Genomic DNA, 20893 nt, shown 5'->3' with positions numbered 1-20893 from the left:
TTTGAAAAGTTTAATGTAATACTCAACACACCAGCTCCTGCAGAAAGTATCTGGCTCATTAGTGGAAGAACTTTGGTCTAATCCTGAGTAACCTGCTTGCAATGTATCTCTTGGGGGCAGTTTCTTCAGAATGTCTGGAAATGCCATCCTAATAAAAGATACATACTTACTGGTATGGGCTCTACTGGGAGGAAGTATGTTTTAAACCTTGAGTGATGCAGCTTTGATTTTTAAGTTCGTTTGGGCTTTCAACTTAAATATGTAGGTTTCCTTAGATGGAGGTGTCTAATTTTGCACTAAATGCAGGCAACTTGCTGTCTTCTGTACATTTGACTGTAAGAAACTGAAGTGAATTGAGTCTGTGGCTTAAATGGTTGTGGCAACAGTAAGCTGATTTTTTTAACCAAGTGAAAGCTTGATTCAGGAAATATCAATAACAGCACAGAATTCCTTGGCCCATGGTGTCTGATGCCTCTAGGTTGCTCTGGGAGTATATTGGATAAGGCAGCTTGTCTTGCTTCCAATATTAGATTTAATATCTTTTCTCCTTATTAGGTGCCTAAACCTGTACATCAGCCAGCTGCAGAATTTTGCTCTACTTCAACTCTTCCAAAAGATCCAGTATTGAGAAGGGAAAAACTTCAGGATCTGATGACTCAGATACAGGGGACTTACAACTTCATGCAAGTATGTTTTTCTCTGCTGTTGTAGAACAAAGCTCCAATTCCTACAGGTTTAGGGAAAATGGTATTAACAATGCATGTTTGCACTGAATGAATAAATCTAGCTGTAATTAGCTAACAGCAGCTTGTCAGATGAGTTTCATGTGTATCTAGAGTTCAATTTTTTTCTCCCAACTTATGATCTTTTTTCAAAAGGAGTCCATTCTGGATTTTGATAAAGCTTCACCAAGTGCCATTGGTTCATCCCAACCACCTTCAGTTACTCCAGCAAGTAGTCCTGTAGGTAGGTAATACTGTAAGTGTAAATTGTATGTAAAATTTTGCAAACACTAACAGGTTTGCTTGGGCTGTAGATCAGTAGGCCTGGTGAAGACAGCTTGTCAAATTATAAGGAATACCAATGATGGAAAAAAAACCCAAAAGGCAGTCTGAGCCACTTAACTGCTTATTTGTTGCTGGAGGTGGCTTAAGTTGGTGGATCTGCCTGGAAATTGAATGCTTATATAATCACTGACTGGCATGTGCATCTGAACCCAGCTGCAGAATTGACATGCTTTATCTGTGTAACAAACTTATCTAGATATGTGGTGTATATAGACAAAAGCTGTGAATAAGCTCAGGATAAAGAGCAGTTACCTAGCTACACTTAGAAAACTGGAACTTTCTACAATGGGCCTTAAGAAACTGTTTGGGTGGCTCTTGGGCTATAAAAGACAATTACCCAGTTATTAAATACTTAATTGCTTTTTTTATCTGGAAAGTGGGTATCTCTTTTGTGGTAGAAATATTTTTATCATTGAATACCTGTCCTCTTTTACAAAAAAGAAACTGAAGTTTTCAGTTGGGGTAGTTTACTGATGCTAAGTCTCAATATTTGCAGTACATACACTAAAAACAGTATGTGTCTTCATGTGCCAAATGTTTTCAAAAAGTAGAACTGCAGACTGAAACTATATGTAGTGTTTGAATTTAAAAGTAAATGTTGCTTAGTGCATTTTTTTTTTTACAGCTTCAAAAGAACAGAAACTGCCAAGTCAGAGTGATTTTCTTCAACAGCCCCTTCAAGTAAGTTGCTTAGGAATGCCCTGAAGAGGCAGAGCTGTAGCCAAGGAATGATATATAGGTTATTCACTAGGATAGACTTAGTACTTTTAATTGTTCTTGTTGTCAGTAGTTTTGTAACAAATTTCCTGTAACTTAGTAGCTTGCAGGTCAAAGATCACTCCAGTGCTGACAAAGTTGGATGCTCTTCTGCTTGAAAAGCAGCAACAAATGTTTGAAATTTCTTGAAGTAAAAAGTATGTTGAAGACATGCTGAGATAGCTTGAATATTTAACCCATAGATTCAAATCGTAGCTAATAACTGTGTGCAGAGGAACATGCTGCTTTTTTCTTAGTGCATGTCTTCATCTTTGAGATCCTGACTTATGCCAAAGATACACTGTCTCAAGCTTTGGCAGCCATGGTTAAGCGAACCTTAAATTCACTTATTGTGCTTGCATGTCTTGCTACTTTGGCTTTTAAATAGGTTTCCTTGCCACTAACAAGAATTCCTAAGAAACTTAAGCTAACTGTTCAAAGCACTTCAGCTCCTACCTCATTCTGAGGTTTACTTGGAAATGCCCACAGTGTGAGTTTCAGTGAAACCAAACACTTAAGAGAAAACTGAGATAAGGTTTTGAAATATTCTTTTTGCAAGGCTGCTGCTTCATCCATGACACTGCATGGTTCAAATACTTCCCTAGCATCTGCTGATCAGACTCTTTCTGGCTCTGAAACTGAAGACTTGGTGACACCACAGACACAACAGGTAATATACCCTGGACTTCATTGGCATTCAAAGATCTGTGTGATAACTAGCCCTAACAGAAAGCTGTGGTGGGGCTTCTCCTGAATAACTATACTTGAACAATATACAGGGACAGAATGCAAGTGACAGCAATAGTATAGCCTACATTCTTGAATACATAAAGGTGGTTGGAAGAGTCTTCCTAATACTGCATGAGTGCAAAGTGGCCAGTCTGCCCCTTGAAATGGGAAGGGTGTGGGATGAAGAATGCAGGCTAAAAAGTGTGGTGCATATTCTTGTGGGAACATATGAGCAGCATAAATATTTGCTTTGGTTACAGTGTAGAATACTCCCTCTAATGACAACATAGAGGATGCATAAATTGGGATGGATATTGTCATGAAATAGTCTTCAGCTTACATAGAAGTTTGCTGAGATGTGTTCTCTCAAGCACTGATTGAAGAAGTACTAGGGAACTGACTTTCTGATGTTCAGCCAAGACATCAAACTTTGCTTTCTTAACTGTGTTTATGTGCAGTTAAACCTTCAACTAGCATTCAAATATTGTTTAGAGCTGAAAATTGTGTTTCAATTTATGCAGATCATGGTCTTAAAGACTTCTTGCAGAGTATATTGCTGTGTTCAGAAACACAGCTGGCTCTTTCCTGTTGGACTCTCTAATACAGTGTATGTAGCTTATAATGGGGAAATGTTCATGCTTTTTAAATGTTTTGCTGATGTACATGCTATTATCAGTATACTGTGCATGTAGCATTTACTCTATTCCTTAATATAGTATATAGTTGAATATAACAGTCTTGATAGGGATATTCTAGTCTTGCTGCCTCTTGAATCAGCAGTTTTGGCCTGGTTCTTGACACCTTCTCTCACTTCTGCACTGTCATAAGACTTTTTGTGCTGACAAGGATTAAATACTTTTGCTGTTTAATATGCATCCAGAAGACTTGTGCTGTGCTATAATGTAGAACATCTGATTTAGTAGAGTGTTCTGAGTTTTTTGCTAACTTATTGTTTGGAATTAGGGTTGCTCGTGCCCTGCATATCTCTAGTCCCTTAGGCTTGAAGTGTGGTGTCTTTCTTTTCCAGTCCTGCTTCTCATGGAAACCAGTAGATAAGCTTTGTTTGGTCCCAGCACAGCCAGGGAATACACTCCATGGTGACAGTGCACTCTCCTGGTATGCAAGTGCATACCAGTTCTGTCTGATGCACCTGGGATGGTATACATGGCAGGAATGGGACTGGTAGTCTTTAGCCCTAGGGTATGTATCTAAGTATAAGCAATTCTTAAACTTAGCATTACAAGTGTGAGCTAACTATAGAACATGCAAGTTTTGCAAAAGCAAACCAAAGTTTGGCTCTTGTTTGACAGAGCTTACCAGAAGCTTAGCATCAGATGTGCTTTTGCATTTAATTCAATGAGACAGGTGTGTCAGACTTCACTGTGAATAACTGCTTGAAGCAATATACAGTTCTTAAAATTATCTGACTTTGCAGGGCTAGTTGTACAACCTGTTGTGTAAGAAGGGTAATCTAAGTCTGAATCACTAAAGCTAATTACTTGAAGCTTTTGGTTAAGATGATTTAGTACATTGACTTTGGACTTAATGTTTGTCATGGTCTTTCAAAATCTACTTGTTTCAACTTATGCGCTGGTATTTCATAGCTCTATCAGAACTTTGTGCTTTCTGCAATACTTCTTGTAATAGCAGGTGCATGTATGCCTCCTTCTAGGCATCAGCATCGCTTTCTCAAGAGACTGAGAAATATACTTCCCAGCCACTGTATCAGACAAGTTCACGTATTTCTGAGCCACTGATACCTAAAAAGATTGAAATTGCCCAGGTGAGCTATCACAATACAGGTAAGGTAAATTGGTTGCTGAAATGTGTCCAGAGCCTTACATTCCTTTTTTACTTCTGATTCCTATAAATATTGGTATTCTAAATCAACACTTCATTTTGCCATCTGCACAGATGAGACTTAATGCTGGTTAATACTTTGTCTGGACAACTCAGCATTGTTTCTAATCTGAAACATAATTGATTGAGAGGGGAAAAAATAAAATCCCCTAAACTTTCTGAGTTCCTTTGGAAAAAGTCCCTTTTAATATCAGCTAAAGAATCATCTTGCAATAAATGGAACAGAAGGCATTCTATGTTTCCTTAGTGGTAGGAAAAAATACCTAATGTCTCTTTATTGTGAAATTATTACAATGAGTGGTATGTATAGTAGCTCATAGGCACATTTCACTTAATCAGCAGAGACTGCAATAGAAGTACTGTTTGCTGAGGATGCACAGCAAGATTTGAAATTGTAAGCAAAAGCTATTTTGTAGCTCTACTATGTCCAAATGTCATCCTGTAGAAACTGCTGACTTCTGTCAGTCTAGGCTTTAGAACAAATTAACTGCTTCTGTTACTGCCTGATAACTATCAAGTGACCTTTCATTACATTTGTTCTTCCCTCAGGCAACTATTCCCCTCCCAAGTGAGCCACAGTCACCATTGCCTACTTCAAGCACCTCCATGTCGCCAGTACCACCAGCGCAAAGCTTTCAGTCTCCTCCAGCAAGCAGCAGTTCTGTCACAATAACAGCAGCTCCCTTTCAGGCTATGCAGACTGTAAGTATGCAACTTGAGGCCACAGAAGAATAATTGACAATTATGCTAATAACTTAGTCCTGATACTGGGGAACTGGCTCCTTTTGATATAGTACAGAACTTGATAGGTCATTTGATGTTTTAATGTTAAAAACCTAGATTAGAACTCTGCTTCTCCAGTGCCTTCAGAACTTAAACCAGGTCATCTAAGAACAGAGATCCTGGTTTTGCTCTGTATGGTCCCAAAATCTAATACTGGGATATCTTAGTAGCCTCAAGGAACTAAGAGGGAGAAGTCAGACCTGAAATAAACAGGTTTATAGCTTTGCCCCAAGGCAAAGTTGGCTGTACTTAAACTGTTTTTATGCATAGGTCTCAAATAATAAAGACTGCAGAGGAGATAGGGAATCCTGAAGTATATAGTTGTTAGGACTAAAAGCTTTCTGAGGCCTGAACCTGTCTTGCTGCTTTTTAAACTGTTTGCTTTAGTTGGGTAGAACTCATTCCACTGGAATCATGGAAAATGTGTCCTTGATAAAGACTGGTGTAGCTCATTATCCTATCTTGCTAACAAGTAGTCAAAATAGATGTCTAGGGAATAGTCCACACAGACTGAGTGGTGTTTCTTGCAAATAGATACTATTTTTTTCAGGCCATACATCATTAGTAAAGTTGGAGAACATTAGTGAACACTGCTACTGTGTGGTAATCTGCAGTGCAAGCCTAGAGGGGCTCAGAGAAAGGGTCTCCATTTAGTTGTTAAATGTTCCCTTCCCTGTACTTGGTCTTATTTAGTCCTCTGATATCTTCTTCAGCAGATGCTAGAAACCTTCATTTAATGTTCTTGCTCAAAAGCAAGCTTAGAAAGATGTCACTGAGATTCTCCAAAGGCATTCTCCATCTCAACAAATGTACCAGTGCAGTTCCAGAACTTGCTGGACAATCTGCATCTTGCAGTATTGAGACACATGTAGTAGGATTTGGTGGAAGAAGGTAGCTAATAGCCTTTCAAAGTACAGGAATTAATGAGTAAAACAACTATGACATCCTGGTGTGGTCTGCAGTAAATCACTACCATGACTTTTTCTCCTTGGTTTTCTGTATTTGTAGAAGATGTTCAAGTAGAACCTTCTGCAGAGGTACAGAATTTTGATATAGATTATAAATAAGGTTAGTGGTGGTAGGGAGGTGATTCTTTCTAAGTTGGATCTATTTAAATTATGCTAAGTGGCTAGGTGGTGATTTTTCATGACAGTGGAGAAATAGTAGCATGCTATGATCAAGGAATTGAGAGTCTGGGGACCCAGTCTGTAAGATAAGCATCTGTCATGATATAATATGGAGTCTTGGTCTGTCATTCTGATTATATCTGAACCTAGTGTTCAGAGTGCTTTTGATCATAATGGTACTACTGAAAGTTCACTTGAATTAATGCTGTGGTGTTTTCAGAGATGTTAAATGTTCAAGACTTCTCTTGAGATTTTTGGGTCAAATTGGCAAACATCTGTCACTAAATTGCTAGGATGTTAATTCCTCTTATAGTGGTAGCAGTCTTTAACTTTGCAGTGCAGGGTTTTCTTCTTCCCTACATTTCTTAGATTCCCATTGCTGCCAGGAAAACACAGCCATTGGATTTCAGTAGGTAGCCAGGAGTCAGATGGTTACTTGCCAAATAGTGGTAGTACAGTGACAGTAATGGAAGCATCTGATTACGTGTCCTCAGATGTCTGAACATCCTATTGCTGCCATTGTGCTTATGGAAGCTTAAAGGCAGATCCTACCTGTAGCCCTAGTCCTTTATTAGAATTCCACCTGTAGCCCTCGCTGTAGGAAAAAGTAGACCACTTGCTACAAATAACTCCAGGATGTGGGCATTGCCAGCCTGACTGCACAGCATCCTCAAATTTCTTAGAGGATTACTTTGATCACTTCATCTGGTAAAGTAAAAAAAAAAAAAACCAAAACCAAAAAAAACCCAAAAAACCAAACCCAGAATTTGTGTTATTTTATAATGGTTCAAAATGTATATTCAACACTTCAGTATCATGAGGGGTTTCTGTGCTGGCTCGCTTTTAGAGGCAGTATTTGGTTTCTTGACCCTGGAAGAAGTGTTCATTTCCTATTTTAATTATAGAGGCTTCTGCAAATGACAAGAATTGTCAAGCTGTGAAGCTGTTCCTTGCATCCAGCTGTAGTTTTGCCCTGGTCTGCCTTCAGACAGTTTATAGTCTCGGAAAATGGTTAGATACACCTCTAGACTCACTATCAGTACTGCTGACAGCTCTTTATGTGAAATTTAGATCCTTTTACTCAAAATAGACTTCTTTCCTATTTGATCTTGACAGCATCAATTCTGGTAATTTTGGGTTATTGGCTATAAAGCAATACAGTCACTGAGTGACTGAACTCTGATTAGATTTAACTAACAGTATTATCTGCATGCCACTCTAGTGCTGAGGCTATAACATTAAAATTTGAATTACAAGATTTACTTAGGCTACATGTTTACTCTGAGGTAACTTAAAACAGGTAGGAAAGTTGAGGTTCAATTTACCGAAGGGGTGAAGGCTGCCTAATATGGTATTTGAATGGATAGTAGTGTTGCATCAGGTTCCAAGACCCAAATTCTTCCCACATGTGAATATCTCATCTCAGTATAGGCTGTCTCAGCTTCAGGTCAAAAGCTGTAGGACAGGTAGTTAGTGAATTTAACAGTGGATTTCCCATAGAAGGAAAATAGCTTATTGTATGGTGTCTGTTCCGTTGGTCAAATATGGTAGCTATGGTCAATCAGGCTATGTTTCTTGGGTAGTAGCTACACAAACAGGAGTAAGTTCTGTAAGCTTACTGAGAGGGAAAAGGATGGGTTTAAGTACAGTGCTTTTGATTATTTCTAAGAAACAGTTGGTGTTCTAGAAACTGGTGTAGGTGTATGGATTTAAACCATGGCATAGCAGGGTGTTGGCATTAGGCAGAGACTTAAGCTGGTAGTGTTAAGCACTTGTCTTGAAATATGTTGTAGGTATTTAAAGTGAATGCACCACTGCCTCCACGTAAAGACCAGGAAACTAAAGAGGATTCTTCATATTCGGCAGGATATAACCAGAGTTTCTCTACAGCAAGTACACAGACTCCTCCTCAATGCCAGTTGCAATCTTCTCATGTTGCAGAACAAACCTCTCTTTCACAAGAATCTCTGTCTTCGGGTGAGAACTGTACTTCTATCTGTATTTCAAGTAGTCTTTAAAGATCTTCAGGTTATAGTAGTATTTTAATTCATTACCATGTGCTGTGAGTTCGGTGAAATTCATAAACACTGTTATTGTAGCCCTAATGTTAACAGGTGCTAATCAACCCTAATCTAGTTGATGGTATGGTATGTAAACAATTTCAAAACTGCTAGCAGGATGAAAGGCTGCTTCAAACTAGTTTCTATACTAGTTGCATGGACAGTGTCACATACCTGAATTTCCCAGTAGGTGGGAAACTCAAGTATGCAGTGATACTTGCTGGTCAAACAATTGTTTCCTTGGAATTGAAGCAATGATGAAATACTCTTATTTGGAACCATTAATTTGGTCTCTGGTAGTAAGCGCTAGTGCTGGGAGTTGCTGAATGCTAAATAAGAAAGTTGGGATATGTTTTCAGTCTGACCTGAGGAATACTAAACCTCTGATAAGTGGGGTCTTGAGCTGCCTTATTCAACACAACTGACCTGCTTGACATTCACATTCTGTACCAGGTGAATTTATATAGCTGACACTAAATATGAAATGAAACTAGCCCCTAAATATGCCTGAAACTGGTTCCAGGATGAAAGGAAGCTGACAGCTAGGGATCTGGATTTATAAGACTATCTAATCAAGTGACTCAAGGTCATTTAAAACTACTGTTTTTCTGCCAGAGGAATCTTCCTAGGAATTATACTATAAATAAACTGATACTCTGAAGTCAGTGAGACATATGAAGATTAAAATCTCCAAAGAACAATATAAGTATAGCTGTCAGGCAAGCATGTTTAGCCTGAATGCTCCTCATCACTGAGACTACAGGTGATCAGCCTTCTATACAATTTTTTGATGGAACATCATGATTTTTTGATTAATTTTGTGCAGTGGCCCTGCACAGACTTCAGAAAGGGGTTTAGACTGTCACTCTGGATCAGTTTTAAGCTTTTTGGATGGATACAAAGCATGGTCCTGTGGAAACACATTCATGGTTGCAAGGTCTGTATTTAAAGCTAACCATTCAACCACCCTGTGAGTGAAAAGCATTCTTGAATACCTGTTGCTTGGGGTTGAACTGCCTAATAACATGTAGTAGGAATGTCTGTTGAAGAGACTGAACCCAAAGATCTAGCTTTCCACAGTTGTCTTATTGCTATCTAGATAAGACTGAGTTTGTCTCATTTTGAAGGATGTCAACACTGAGGTGACTTAGTTTATCAGATAGACCACTGAGGTCTGGCTAGTAGAACAGTGTTGGTTCTAAGTGAAAATTCTTAGTTGGGTGTTACTTGATTTTTATTCTGGCTTGGTTATTTTCATGATGCTGCTAGCAAGCTCGTTCTGACCTATGCAACTGAATCTTGTTGAATGCATTAGAGGCTTACACTGACAGCCTGGGCTGTCTACAGTGTACTTTAACAAGCATTACACTCTACAGAACAAAGGGGAGGATCCCCACTTGAAGTAATGAAGGGGCAGAAGAACAGGATATTTGGAGCAGCTTAATCAGTCTCTGAACTTCCTAATGCTGCCCTTGGTTCTAGGTGTGGTAACTTATTACACTTACAAAAGCTTTGAATTCATCTGTGCCTTCTGTTTTAAGCAGTGAATTATCAACCCGATGGAGCTGTTCCTGTTAGCAATGGTAGCCTTGCCTTTTATCCAGCACAGACTAATGTTATTCCCAGACCCCCTCAGCCTTACCTTAACAGTCGTGGGTCTGTCAGAGGATCTGCTAGAGGTGGAAGGTCACTGGCTAATTCATATCGTTCCCCTGGTGGATACAAAGGTATGTCTGTATTTACTACCACCTTAAAAAAACAAGTCTAATGTAGTAACACTAGAACATGATTTAACACAACATGGTATTAAACTTAGGTTCTATATGTGAAACTTCTTAAAACAGGACTTTAAGAGCAATGTGCAGAGAATGGGGGTCCTCTGTAGAATTTAAACAAGTTCATTCTGACTTTTATTTGTAGTCCTTGTACTTTGGGTATCAGGTGAACTGGCAAAGCAATTTTGTAGCCTTTTGAATTGTGGAAGTAGAAACTTACACTAATAGGTTATTAAATTATTTAATTTTATAGACTCTTCTGCTTGCTATTTCATTTACCATTCTGAACTTTTTACCCCCTTCATTGCTCTTGGCATCTGTCTTGCTAATGTTCTGGGCAGGTGTTTTCTCTTCAGATGCTACTTGCAGTATTTGCCCAAAACAAGATACTCTTTGCTTAGCACTGCTGGCTTTAGTATTACCAGCAGAAATGGGGATGGGGGTGGAGTTCCTGGTAGGAGAACCCTTCTGGATTAACAAACTGAAGAGTTCTAAGAGGGGGATTGTTTGGTCTCTGCAAATCAGTTGCTATCCTGCTGCTAGCTGAAGTACTATAGAAAGTTTCAGCTGACTTTAAGCAGATACCAACTTAAGGTTGTTGGAAACTGTGGTCTATTCCATTTTGAAGTGAAAGGGCACTTAGTCTGTGATAGTTGTTTCAGTTATTGGGCTGAGATGGCTCAATGCCTTGTAGGAACACATACCAGACAGTGAATTATATAGTTCTAACTTAACAGCAGTTAAGGGTTTGGTAGTGTCTGGTACTAAATTGCTTGCAGCTCCTCTTTGGTAGTTAGTCTAATAGCTAAAGAGGCTAAATATTATAGTAACATCTAAATGTGTAACAGTAATAGCTAAGCATTTGTAATAGCAAAAGAAAGTATTTATTAATTCTATGTTAAATCCTGTCTCTGGAACCAGCAAGTTTTTCAGCTGTTCTGTGAAGTCCCATTAGTATCAAACAGGCAATTGTTAAGGTCTGATGTTAATAGTTTTAAACATGTAGTTTTGATACATCCATAGTGAGTAGTTCTGAGTAGCTAATGAAATGCATTCTTTATAGGAGTAGTGAGACTCTGCTCCAAATTCTGAATTGAAGAATAGATGTGTAATTGTGTAACTTAATACATGTGATAAGTGCCAAAAGGGAGCTCTACTTGTATTCTGGACTTGTACTGTAAACCAAACAATGAATGATAATTGAATAATGAACTTTATCTGAACAGGTTTTGATGCTTACAGAGGCTCACCTTCAATAACTAATGGCAACTATGGCCAGCTGCAGTTCCCTGGTAGAGATTATGCTGGAATGCCGTATTCTCAGAGGGTGAGTATTGACTTTTATTTCCAGTAGCCTTTTGAGCACTGTACAGGAGCCAAGTCTTCTACTACTGTAGCTTTTCATTATCTTAATGGGTGAACTATTTCTTACAAGCTAGAGGCTAGTTTTGTTTCCTAGACAGAACTTTTTTTGGAACAGTAGACAGCAGGTTGAAATAGGAAGTCAGTTCAGACAGATAACATCTCTGTATGACAGGTTGATTTTAGTCTGAAGGGAATCTCTGAAATGCAAACAGATGGCAAATAAGGTGTGGTATGAGTCTATTTTACTATGGATTTTAAAGTTGGTACTCAATGCCTCTCTAGTATAAAATAATTAACTCCTAAATGGACTGACTGATGATGTGGTTAGCCAAAAAAAAAAAAAAAATCCAAAAACCAGTGTGTAAGAAAGCAAAGGTTCCTGCTGGGATGAGGGTCTTCAGCTTTGAAATGAAATACATTCTTCTGTACAGACTCGTGGACTTCTAACAGAACTGAGATTTAAGATATTGCTCAATGGACTGAACTGAGTGTATAGTTCAGAAGCTAACTTGCTGGAACCAGCATTGAAATAGCTCTTTAATTTCATACAAGCTATTGTAAATTTTCCATAAATAAGGCTGTTTATCCTAATTCTGAACTCCACCATTGTCTATTCTAGAGCTTGAATTAATTGTGCAATGAAAAAATACTATTTGTTAGCCCCACTTGTTTTCAGATTTTCTTATAGCCATCTTCCTAATACTTCTGTTCTCTTTTTAGGATGTTAATTACCAGCAGTGCTATAAACGAGGTGGGATAACTAGTGGTCCTCGAGCAAATTCAAGAGGTAAGGCTAACATCAGGTTCCCAGTGGCACATATATGGGCTTGGCTGTAGCAGATGAAGTGGAGTGTTGTTGTGAATAGTGAGAAAAACAGTGTACTATCACTGATTAAACAGATCAAGCCTGGTATAAATTAACCAAGCTAGATGGAAGCTTAAGTGCTGTTCTTAGACAGCATTGTGTAGCAGCAGATTTAATTTCACTATTCTCAATTTGATGTCTTAACATGTCAAAGTTCTGACCCAATGGTACCTTACTGAACTTTCTTCACAAATAAACTGACTAGGAAAACACACACAGGGTGGTTCCAATGTTGCATTTGGCTTTTCCCCTTAATTGTGTGGTCTCCCCCGATTCTGGGTAAGCTATCAGATTCCAGAAACTTTGTATGATAAACTATTTCTCATAGAAAGAGTTGTTTGGGAATACAGCTTTACTTTGTACTTCTATGCTGGAGTACAAAACCTAAAGAAATACATAAGACTAGCTGTTTGAATCTAAGCATGAATAGCATGTATTTTGAAAAGTTGTGAACAAGATGATTTAATCCTACTGTATGTGCTGGAAAAAGCTGGACTTACAGTGCTATAGGTGCAAAGTGAGATGATTAGTAACTGTAGATGGCTACTTTGAAGAATAAAGTGAAATTATGGCATATCATGGGAACTTTTAGGATAAAGCAGGCCCTCTCTGTCTGAGGGAGGACTCATAGAATATACTTCAGAATAGAATGAAAAGAAATATGAGATTGTGGTGAGTTAACAGTTGAGAGATGTAATCATTAGCATTAAGACATCATAGCAACTTTACTTAGTTTATTGAATATCTCAAGGTGTTCCTTTCCAGTGGAAATAACAATGGTTTGCAACTTGAGTGTGACTGCTTTAAATTTCTTGGATTTATCTATTAATGTTTTCTAGACCCTTTTAACTTGGATACTTGAAAAGATAAAAGCTTCATTTTGGGGAGTGGGGTGCAGAACATTTAAAAGCAATTCTAGTTCTTCAGACTTAAAGTATTCTAGCCTCATAAGCTGATATGACCTACTAAGGATGCAACTCTAGAAGAACAGTATTGAGGTAACTTGAAGTGCAAATTCAGATCTTGAAGGTGACTAAATGACTACTTGGCTTTTGGTAATTTTGTCAATTTTTTTCAGAAATGACATTATCTCCACTTGGAAGTTAGTGTATGCTTTTTTACGCTGTTACATGTATGTGGCAAATACTAAAGCTAAAACTATTACAAGCTACTACTCTCTCCTACTTAAAAGTATGAAAAGTAATTGTTCAGAGTTAAATTATGGCCCATCTTGCTGAATGCAAGTGTGATGAATGTAAGCCAGCTTTAAAATTCTGTTCTCACTGGGGTCTTTTGACAACTTGCTGTAGCTGAAAGACAAATCTTTTTGCAAAGCTCATACACTTGCTGCTTAAGATTATGCCTGCAGGCATAATCTTATCCTTCTGTTATACTTACTTATCATTGCTAATGATCTTTAACAGCAGGGTGGAGTGATTCCTCTCAGGTGAGCAGTCCAGAACGAGACAATGAAACCTTTAACAGTGGGGACTCTGGGCAGGGAGACTCCCGCAGCATCACCCCTGTTGATATGCCAGTGACGAGCCAAGCTGCTACCATACTACCAGTGCATGTCTACCCCCTCCCGCAGCAGATGAGAGTTGCCTTCTCTGCCGCTAGAACATCTAACTTGGCCCCTGGAACTCTAGACCAGCCAATTGTGTTTGATCTGTTGCTGAACAACCTTGGAGAAACTTTTGATATCCAGCTTGGTAGGTTCAACTGTCCAGTGAATGGTACATATGTCTTCATCTTCCACATGCTGAAACTAGCTGTAAATGTTCCCCTGTATGTGAATCTCATGAAGAATGAAGAGGTCCTAGTGTCAGCCTATGCAAATGATGGGGCTCCTGATCATGAAACAGCTAGTAATCATGCAGTCCTGCAGCTGTTCCAGGGAGATCAGATCTGGTTGCGTCTGCATCGGGGAGCCATCTATGGAAGTAGCTGGAAATACTCCACCTTTTCGGGATACCTCCTTTATCAGGACTAAAATCCAGTGTGATGTTTACAAAAGATCTGCTCCAAACACCTTGGTGGAGGGGGGTGGGACTAGCTTTGCACTTACTACTGACTTTATAGAAGATATATGGTTCCATTATTGGAGGAAATGATGGTCCTGTTGTGCAAGGTGAAATCATGGAGTTGGGGTACTGAATCAGCACTAATTTGGCACTTTATCAGTTGTGATGTAGCCTTGCTAGTAAAGCTGTGAATGTATATTGTTTGCACTTACCCTAAACTGTATTAATGTCCAGCTTACTACACTATTGATTGCCTCAAGTATGGGCTATTCACAATGCCTTGTTGTGCCTCAATAAAACAAGTTAATATGCATTTTAGTATTAATCTTGCCAGTGGTCTTTATTTTTAAAATATATCAAACAGCTTATTCCTGATGTGGGGTGTACATGCATATTATTACATAGAACTGATCTTCCAAGTTTCAATAATTCAGGATAAACTGTATAGTTTAAATGGGATTACTTGTTTATTTAGTTCTTGCTTGATGCCATTCTCAAGAGTGTTCCCTTGATCAAAATGAATTCAAGATCTAGTTACATACCTGCTTCCTTTTTAACCAAAAGGTCTAGAAATTGTAAGTGAAATGCTACATACTTCATTAGGACTACTTACTTTAAATGCATATCCTGTCAAAGTCTAGCTTTGTCACATCACCTGTCCTTCAGTAGTGATGTAGTTGAAATTCTTAAATCTCAAAACAGTCACTGAAGGGCTGGCTCACACTGTTACTCAGCTGCAATATATTTTAAAGTTAAAATTGCTTCACAAGGGTCACAAATGTGTATGGCTTCCCTCCCCCATGAGACTTGATTCAGATTGTACTGCAAGTTACCTCCTCCTTTCAGATAACTGCTGAGGAACTTGTTATTTGTAGTTGAAGCCTGCTGCTTGCATTTTAAATCAAACCTTGAATACAAATGCTAGGAAGCATTTATGAAATTCCTTTCTTACAGCTAATAGGCTGTGTGACTGGTCTTCAGAAATATCTTGTGGCCTGAGAACTGAAAAGCCATGATGTATGTCTTTGTCTAAGCTGCAGCATGTCAAATACTATAAAGCATTTCAATGTTTAAAATAAAATTATGAACTAGTAAGAAGACTGTAGGTCACTGGCTCTTTATACTTTTAAAAGCTTCAATAGCTTGTTTTAGCAGTAGGAAGTATTTTATCTGAGTGTATTAAGGTAGCTACTGCAAAAGCCTGACTGGTGTATCTAAGGGTGGACTAGAACTATGCAAAGTAAAAGCAGTTCAGCTACCTGCTTATTAAAATAAAAGTAAAAATCTAAATGGAATAAATTTCAGACCTGATATAAAGCTGCTCTTTCTTGGTAACTGGTAAACAATTCTCCCCTGCTACCATGCAGATGCCAAAACAAGTTGTCTGGCATGACTTCACAATGGTTTTATTCCAAACTTAGATTTCTTCTTCATACAGATTTTTACAGGGTGATCATACTTCAAGTCTTGGTTTAATTCCTTTGGCAAGTTCTGAGATGAGAAGTTTAGGTGGGACAAAGCTTTAGAGAACCTAGTTTACCACTACAGACAAAAATATCAAGCCTTAACTATTGAATACTAAGCCTGTATTTTGTATTTTTAAACATGCTAATTCTGACTTTAGCCAATGAAGAGGCTTATTTCTAGAACACTCTCAACAGAGGATAAGTGGCAGGAGTTTAACTAGCACTCTTTTCTTAGACTGTTAACTCTCCTTGTATATTAATATGGGAATATGGTAGATAGGCTTAAGTGCTAAGATAATTTTCAGCTTGCAATAGCTTTGCAGCTGTGGACAAACAGACTTCATTGCTCTTCTAACAGACCTGCAACTCTAGAATTTTTTTTTTTTTACATGTAGAGCACTGACCCAGTCACCCCTCTCCCAGGCTGTCTATTTAGGGACTAGTAAGTAAGTATGCCCTATTGTGCATGTAGCAGGGTATCCCCTTGCACTTCAGACTGCCTTAGTGCATGCTACTTCCTTTAGCATGTAGCTTATCCTTGGTTTTATTATATGTACTTGTCTGATGGATTTTTGTATGTCTTAAGAACAAGTTATCAGTACTAAGAATTGCTAGTAAGCTCAGCCTTTGGCAACCTCAGATATGATTACTGTGAATACATGAAGCACTTGTTGCTTTCTAATGTTCTAGTTCAGTCAAGTCTGGACAACTGCTTGGTAGACCCATGTTACTGCTTGTTTGAGACTAACCTTATTTCTTACTGGCAGATCTAGCAAAGCTTTTATGTATCCCTAGCTTGCATGTATTTAAGATATCTGAGGTAAACATCTCAATTCCAGAGCTGGTTGTCCATTAGTATAAGATGTATTTTTAAATTCCTAACTAAAGGAGTACACACTGTCACAGCCAGAAGTGTACAGATACCATGAAACATGAAATCTAATTGTTATACGGTTCCTTGATAGTAAACTTGGTGATAAATCATATAATGGATGGCTTTAAAAAACTTCATATTTTTATAGGCTTTATCAGCCTGAATTGGAATAATCTTTATAGTACTAGCTACTTTAAAATAAAATGTCTGGGGTTTCCCTGATAGTTGTTATAAAAAAAAGTACAACTTGGACAATTCTGTTCCCATAGAATAACTGAAAATATGATCAATTTTATCCTATAGGTTTCTTGCATAGTACCTTCTTACCTAGGACTATTGGTTTTCACTGTTTCTAGTCAGAGCTATGAACAAATCTCTAGCTTACCTCTGTTACAAAAAGGAATATAAGTACATTTGAACAGATACTGTCATGAAGTTTCAGACTAGATGTGACTCAAAAAGCTAGTATTGAACTTAAATGCTAAGCCTGTGTTTAAAAAAATATTGCAAAAGACCAAGCAAAGCACCTTTTTTCCACACCAATAGCTGGCCAAAATTCACTGGTAGAAAATTGCTATTCTAATCTTCAAAATACCTAAAAACATGACTTCATATGATTTCCCATAATGAGAAACACTAGGACATTGGTACCTCGTACCTCATTCTTTATGCTTCTAGATTAATACTTGTTTTTGAAAGCTTCTCAAAGCACTTCAGGGTATTTCAGTGCATTATTTACTGACAGTTTTAGTCTACCTCAGTGTGTCCAGACTAAAGACCTAGATCCATATTCTACTTCAGGGCAAAGCATTTAACAGGTGAGTTTCACAACTTGAAAGTATTTGAGGTAATACTGGTATAGACTTCATGTAAATAGTGTCTGCCAATACTTTTTTTCCCCAGTAGTTGTTAAATGAAGTTGCTTGAATTGTTGCGCTAGGTAACATACCTTAACTATGTAAGGATGACAATCAGGTCTAATTAAAACATATAAAGGGTCATCATAGTTCTGCTAACTTCCTATTGCTGTCTTTGCTGTGGAAATTGGATAGCACCTAAATTCTTTCCAGTTTAGTTATCTTGTGCAGCCTGCTGAAGATAAACTATGAGGGTAAGGAACTAACACTAGGTTTTGATTTGGAGTGAGTGAATTTCCATGTTTCCTTCTCCGAGTTCAGTGAAATACCGAGTTCAGTGAAATACTGGAACTACCTTGAAATGGGAGGGTGTACTGGTTTTGGCTGGGATAGAGAACTTCCATCAGAGTAGCTGGTATGGTGCTGTGTTTTGGATTTATGACCAAAACAGTGTTGGTAACACAGGGATGCTTTAGTTATTACTGAGCAGTGCTTACGCAGTCTCGAGGCCTTCTCTGTTTCTCAAGCTGCCCCGCCAGCGAGGAGGCTGGGGGGCCACAAGAAGCTGAGAGGGGACACAGCCGGGACAGCTGACCCCAACTGACCCAAGGGATACCCCTGACCACATGAAGTGCTCAACCATACAAGCTGGGGGAGGAAGGGGGAACACTTGAGTTACGGCCTCTGACATCCCAAGTAACTGTTACGTGTGGTGGAGCCCTGCTTTCCTGGAAACAGCTAAACACCTGCCTGCTGATGGGAAGTAGTGAATGAATTCTTCATTTTGCTTTGCTTGCACGCACAGCTTTTGCTTTACTTATTAAACTGTCTTTATCACAACCCACAAGTTTTCTCACTTTTGCCCTTCGATTCTCTTCCCCATCCCACTGAGGGGGGGAATGAGCAAGCGCCTGTGTGGTGCTGAGCTGCCTACTCATGGGGTTCAACCATGACAAAGGTTTCTTAAAATTTTCAATATACTAATGGGCTTGTGACGTTTGTGTTTTTGCCAGCCTATAGAAGTGAGAGGAGACCATGAATGATCTACCAGAATTGTCATGGCTGACTTCCTGCAGCTAAGGAAACCTCCATCCTGCAGGCTACAGTGGTGGCACACAGAATATCACTGTTTTGTTGTACTGGTTCAGTTTACATACCTTTTCCTCTCTGCTGTAAGTTATCTACAGCTGCTCTGACAAAACAGGCAGCGGGGGGAGATGGTTTCAGAATTTTAACTGATCAAAGTCTTGTATCTGGAGGCCTGGCATATATTTATCTGCTGCAGATCATCCTTGCTAGCTCTTTATCAAATCTGTACATGTCTTTTGAGAAAATTAAGTTTGAGAGGCTTGTGGAGGATATGAAAAGTCTGTTTTGTGTTCTAATTGTACTGTACCATAACCAGATAAAAATAAGTTAACTCTAGTTACGCACTTGTTCGCAAGTCTCTGATCAACTTAATTTTGTGTCTTGCTCCCAACTATAAACAATTCTATTAAGAATGAAAAAGCTTATAATTTTTTATCTGCTGACTGAACATTTCCAGGTGCTGTTGTACTTGGAAAAAAAAATATTGTGACGTACTAATTTGGCTGGAGAGTACTAATTCATACAGCTTTTGGACTGTTTGGGTCTTAGATGAGTAAGGGCTGTGGTTGATATGGAATGAAGGCTGTATGCTAAGTACTGATCCAGTCACTTTGTCCTTAGTTTACTACAATGAAGTAAACCCTATATTGAAAACAGTGGATTACTTTTAGCTTGTAGCACATCACACAAAGGATTATTGCCGCCTTTCTCATAATTTCCGTGAGCATCTCATTAACTACAACTTAACAACCAGCTGCTATCCTAAAGGAACTTTGTTGGCATGATAATGAAGCAGACGTTCTATGCCAGCAGAAAGTGTTACACATAGCATTCAGCTAAAACACTACCTGCATTTCAAAACAACCAAGTCAAAGGACTAATTCTAAGTAACCTGCAATATATAAGGCTTTTTTGTTTTTTCTCCACCTCCCAAAGTTCTTGAACTTAATGAAGTTATCTTGATAGCAACTCTGTCAGGAACTTGGTCTGATTTTTGTTGAGGACAAACTTACATTGCTTTAAAAATGCTTGGTTTCAGCAACTGAGTTTCAAAATATGATTGCTGGTTCTAAATACTTCGTAAAACTGTTGTTATAGTGCACTTGGAGAGTTTTGGGGTTAAAAAAAATAATTAATCTTTGCTTTCTCTTATCTCCCCTCCTCCCTTCTATCCTCATCCTTTTTTTTTTTTTCTGTACTTGCATGCTGGTGCAACTTGGGATTTCATGTACTTGTTTTTAGTTTCTTTGTATATCACTTGTCCCTTTCACACTGGGTCTTCTCTCATCAGCAGTGCTAGACAGCTGACAAGAAAATCTCTGAATTTTACCTCAGATTCTTTATTTTGCAGAGTAGCAAAACATTAAAAAAACCCAACACGTTCTAATTCAGTTCCAGATCCATTATTTTGAAATAGATGAAGCCCAAAATATTAACAGAATCTTTGCTCTAACAAAAAGGCATACAAGTTCTTGCTTATAAGTAGTTACTTTCATCCTGAAGTTTTTGAGGTTACATAAAAATATTTAAATTAATGACTAAACTTATTTTTAGAATAACATAGCCACTGGTATCTATAGAGGTTCATGTTTTACAGAAGGAAGTATCAGGCATACATCAAACCCAGCACATAGGTAGATTAAAATGCTAGCAACAATAGTTCCACAACTAAATCACTGCTGACATATTACAAAGGAAACAAGCATTGTTGAACTGGATGTTACTTGATTTAGAGACTTGATGGCATTGCCTCATTGATGGCTGTGTGCACAAAAAGTGCGTCTTAAAAGCAAAATCTTAGGTGTAAAATCTTTTCCACTTTTTTTGTAGTGAATGTTGTGTGTTAAAAGTGACATTTTAAATACAAATGGTACCTGCAATAAAATTATGAGAAGCATTTTAGGAAGATGTTAAAATAGCCTTTAAGCATATTTTGTTCTTTACTGATATGTTTCACATCACCAGCTCCACAAGACTAAAGTTCTTCCATGAATAAATTTCCTAACTTTTAAGTTCACCTACCACAGATGAATACACAGAAATGGAAGAAAACAGAACTGCTTTTAAACTGTCCATAACATACTAATTTGGGAGAAGGAAGTAGAGACATAACACTACAAATCCTTTTAATTTGGTTTTAGTATGATACATGATCCAAGATCTTTAAAATGGGCTTTTCACTGGACTACTCTTATT

The 20893-nt window shown here is 38.2% G+C and overlaps 1 protein-coding gene across 6 annotated transcripts in view; it reads left to right on the top strand.

Annotated features, from left to right (window-relative positions):
- The window catches only part of CAPRIN2 (caprin family member 2), a 36086-nt gene extending 21354 nt beyond the window's left edge, over positions 1–14732 (top strand). For 5 of the 6 annotated variants that reach the window (XM_052790342.1, XM_052790343.1, XM_052790344.1 and 2 more), the window contains 11 exons: positions 556–687; positions 879–966; positions 1693–1748; positions 2383–2493; positions 4225–4335; positions 4962–5114; positions 8116–8299; positions 9924–10109; positions 11384–11484; positions 12243–12309; positions 13812–14732. In XM_052790342.1, coding sequence (XP_052646302.1) covers positions 556–687; positions 879–966; positions 1693–1748; positions 2383–2493; positions 4225–4335; positions 4962–5114; positions 8116–8299; positions 9924–10109; positions 11384–11484; positions 12243–12309; positions 13812–14380 — 1758 coding nt within the window. In that variant the 3' untranslated portion in view covers positions 14381–14732. The remainder of the gene's footprint in view (positions 1–555; positions 688–878; positions 967–1692; positions 1749–2382; positions 2494–4224; positions 4336–4961; positions 5115–8115; positions 8300–9923; positions 10110–11383; positions 11485–12242; positions 12310–13811) is intronic. The other variant, XM_052790340.1, reaches the window with a different exon arrangement.
- The last annotated feature ends 6161 nt before the right edge of the window (positions 14733–20893 follow it).

Source organism: Harpia harpyja, chromosome 6 (genome assembly GCF_026419915.1).
Source record: "Harpia harpyja isolate bHarHar1 chromosome 6, bHarHar1 primary haplotype, whole genome shotgun sequence".
In the NCBI taxonomy this organism is placed as follows: domain Eukaryota; kingdom Metazoa; phylum Chordata; class Aves; order Accipitriformes; family Accipitridae; genus Harpia; species Harpia harpyja.
The sequence above is the reverse complement of the archived record's forward strand: the minus strand, read 5'-3'. Positions and strand labels throughout refer to the sequence as shown.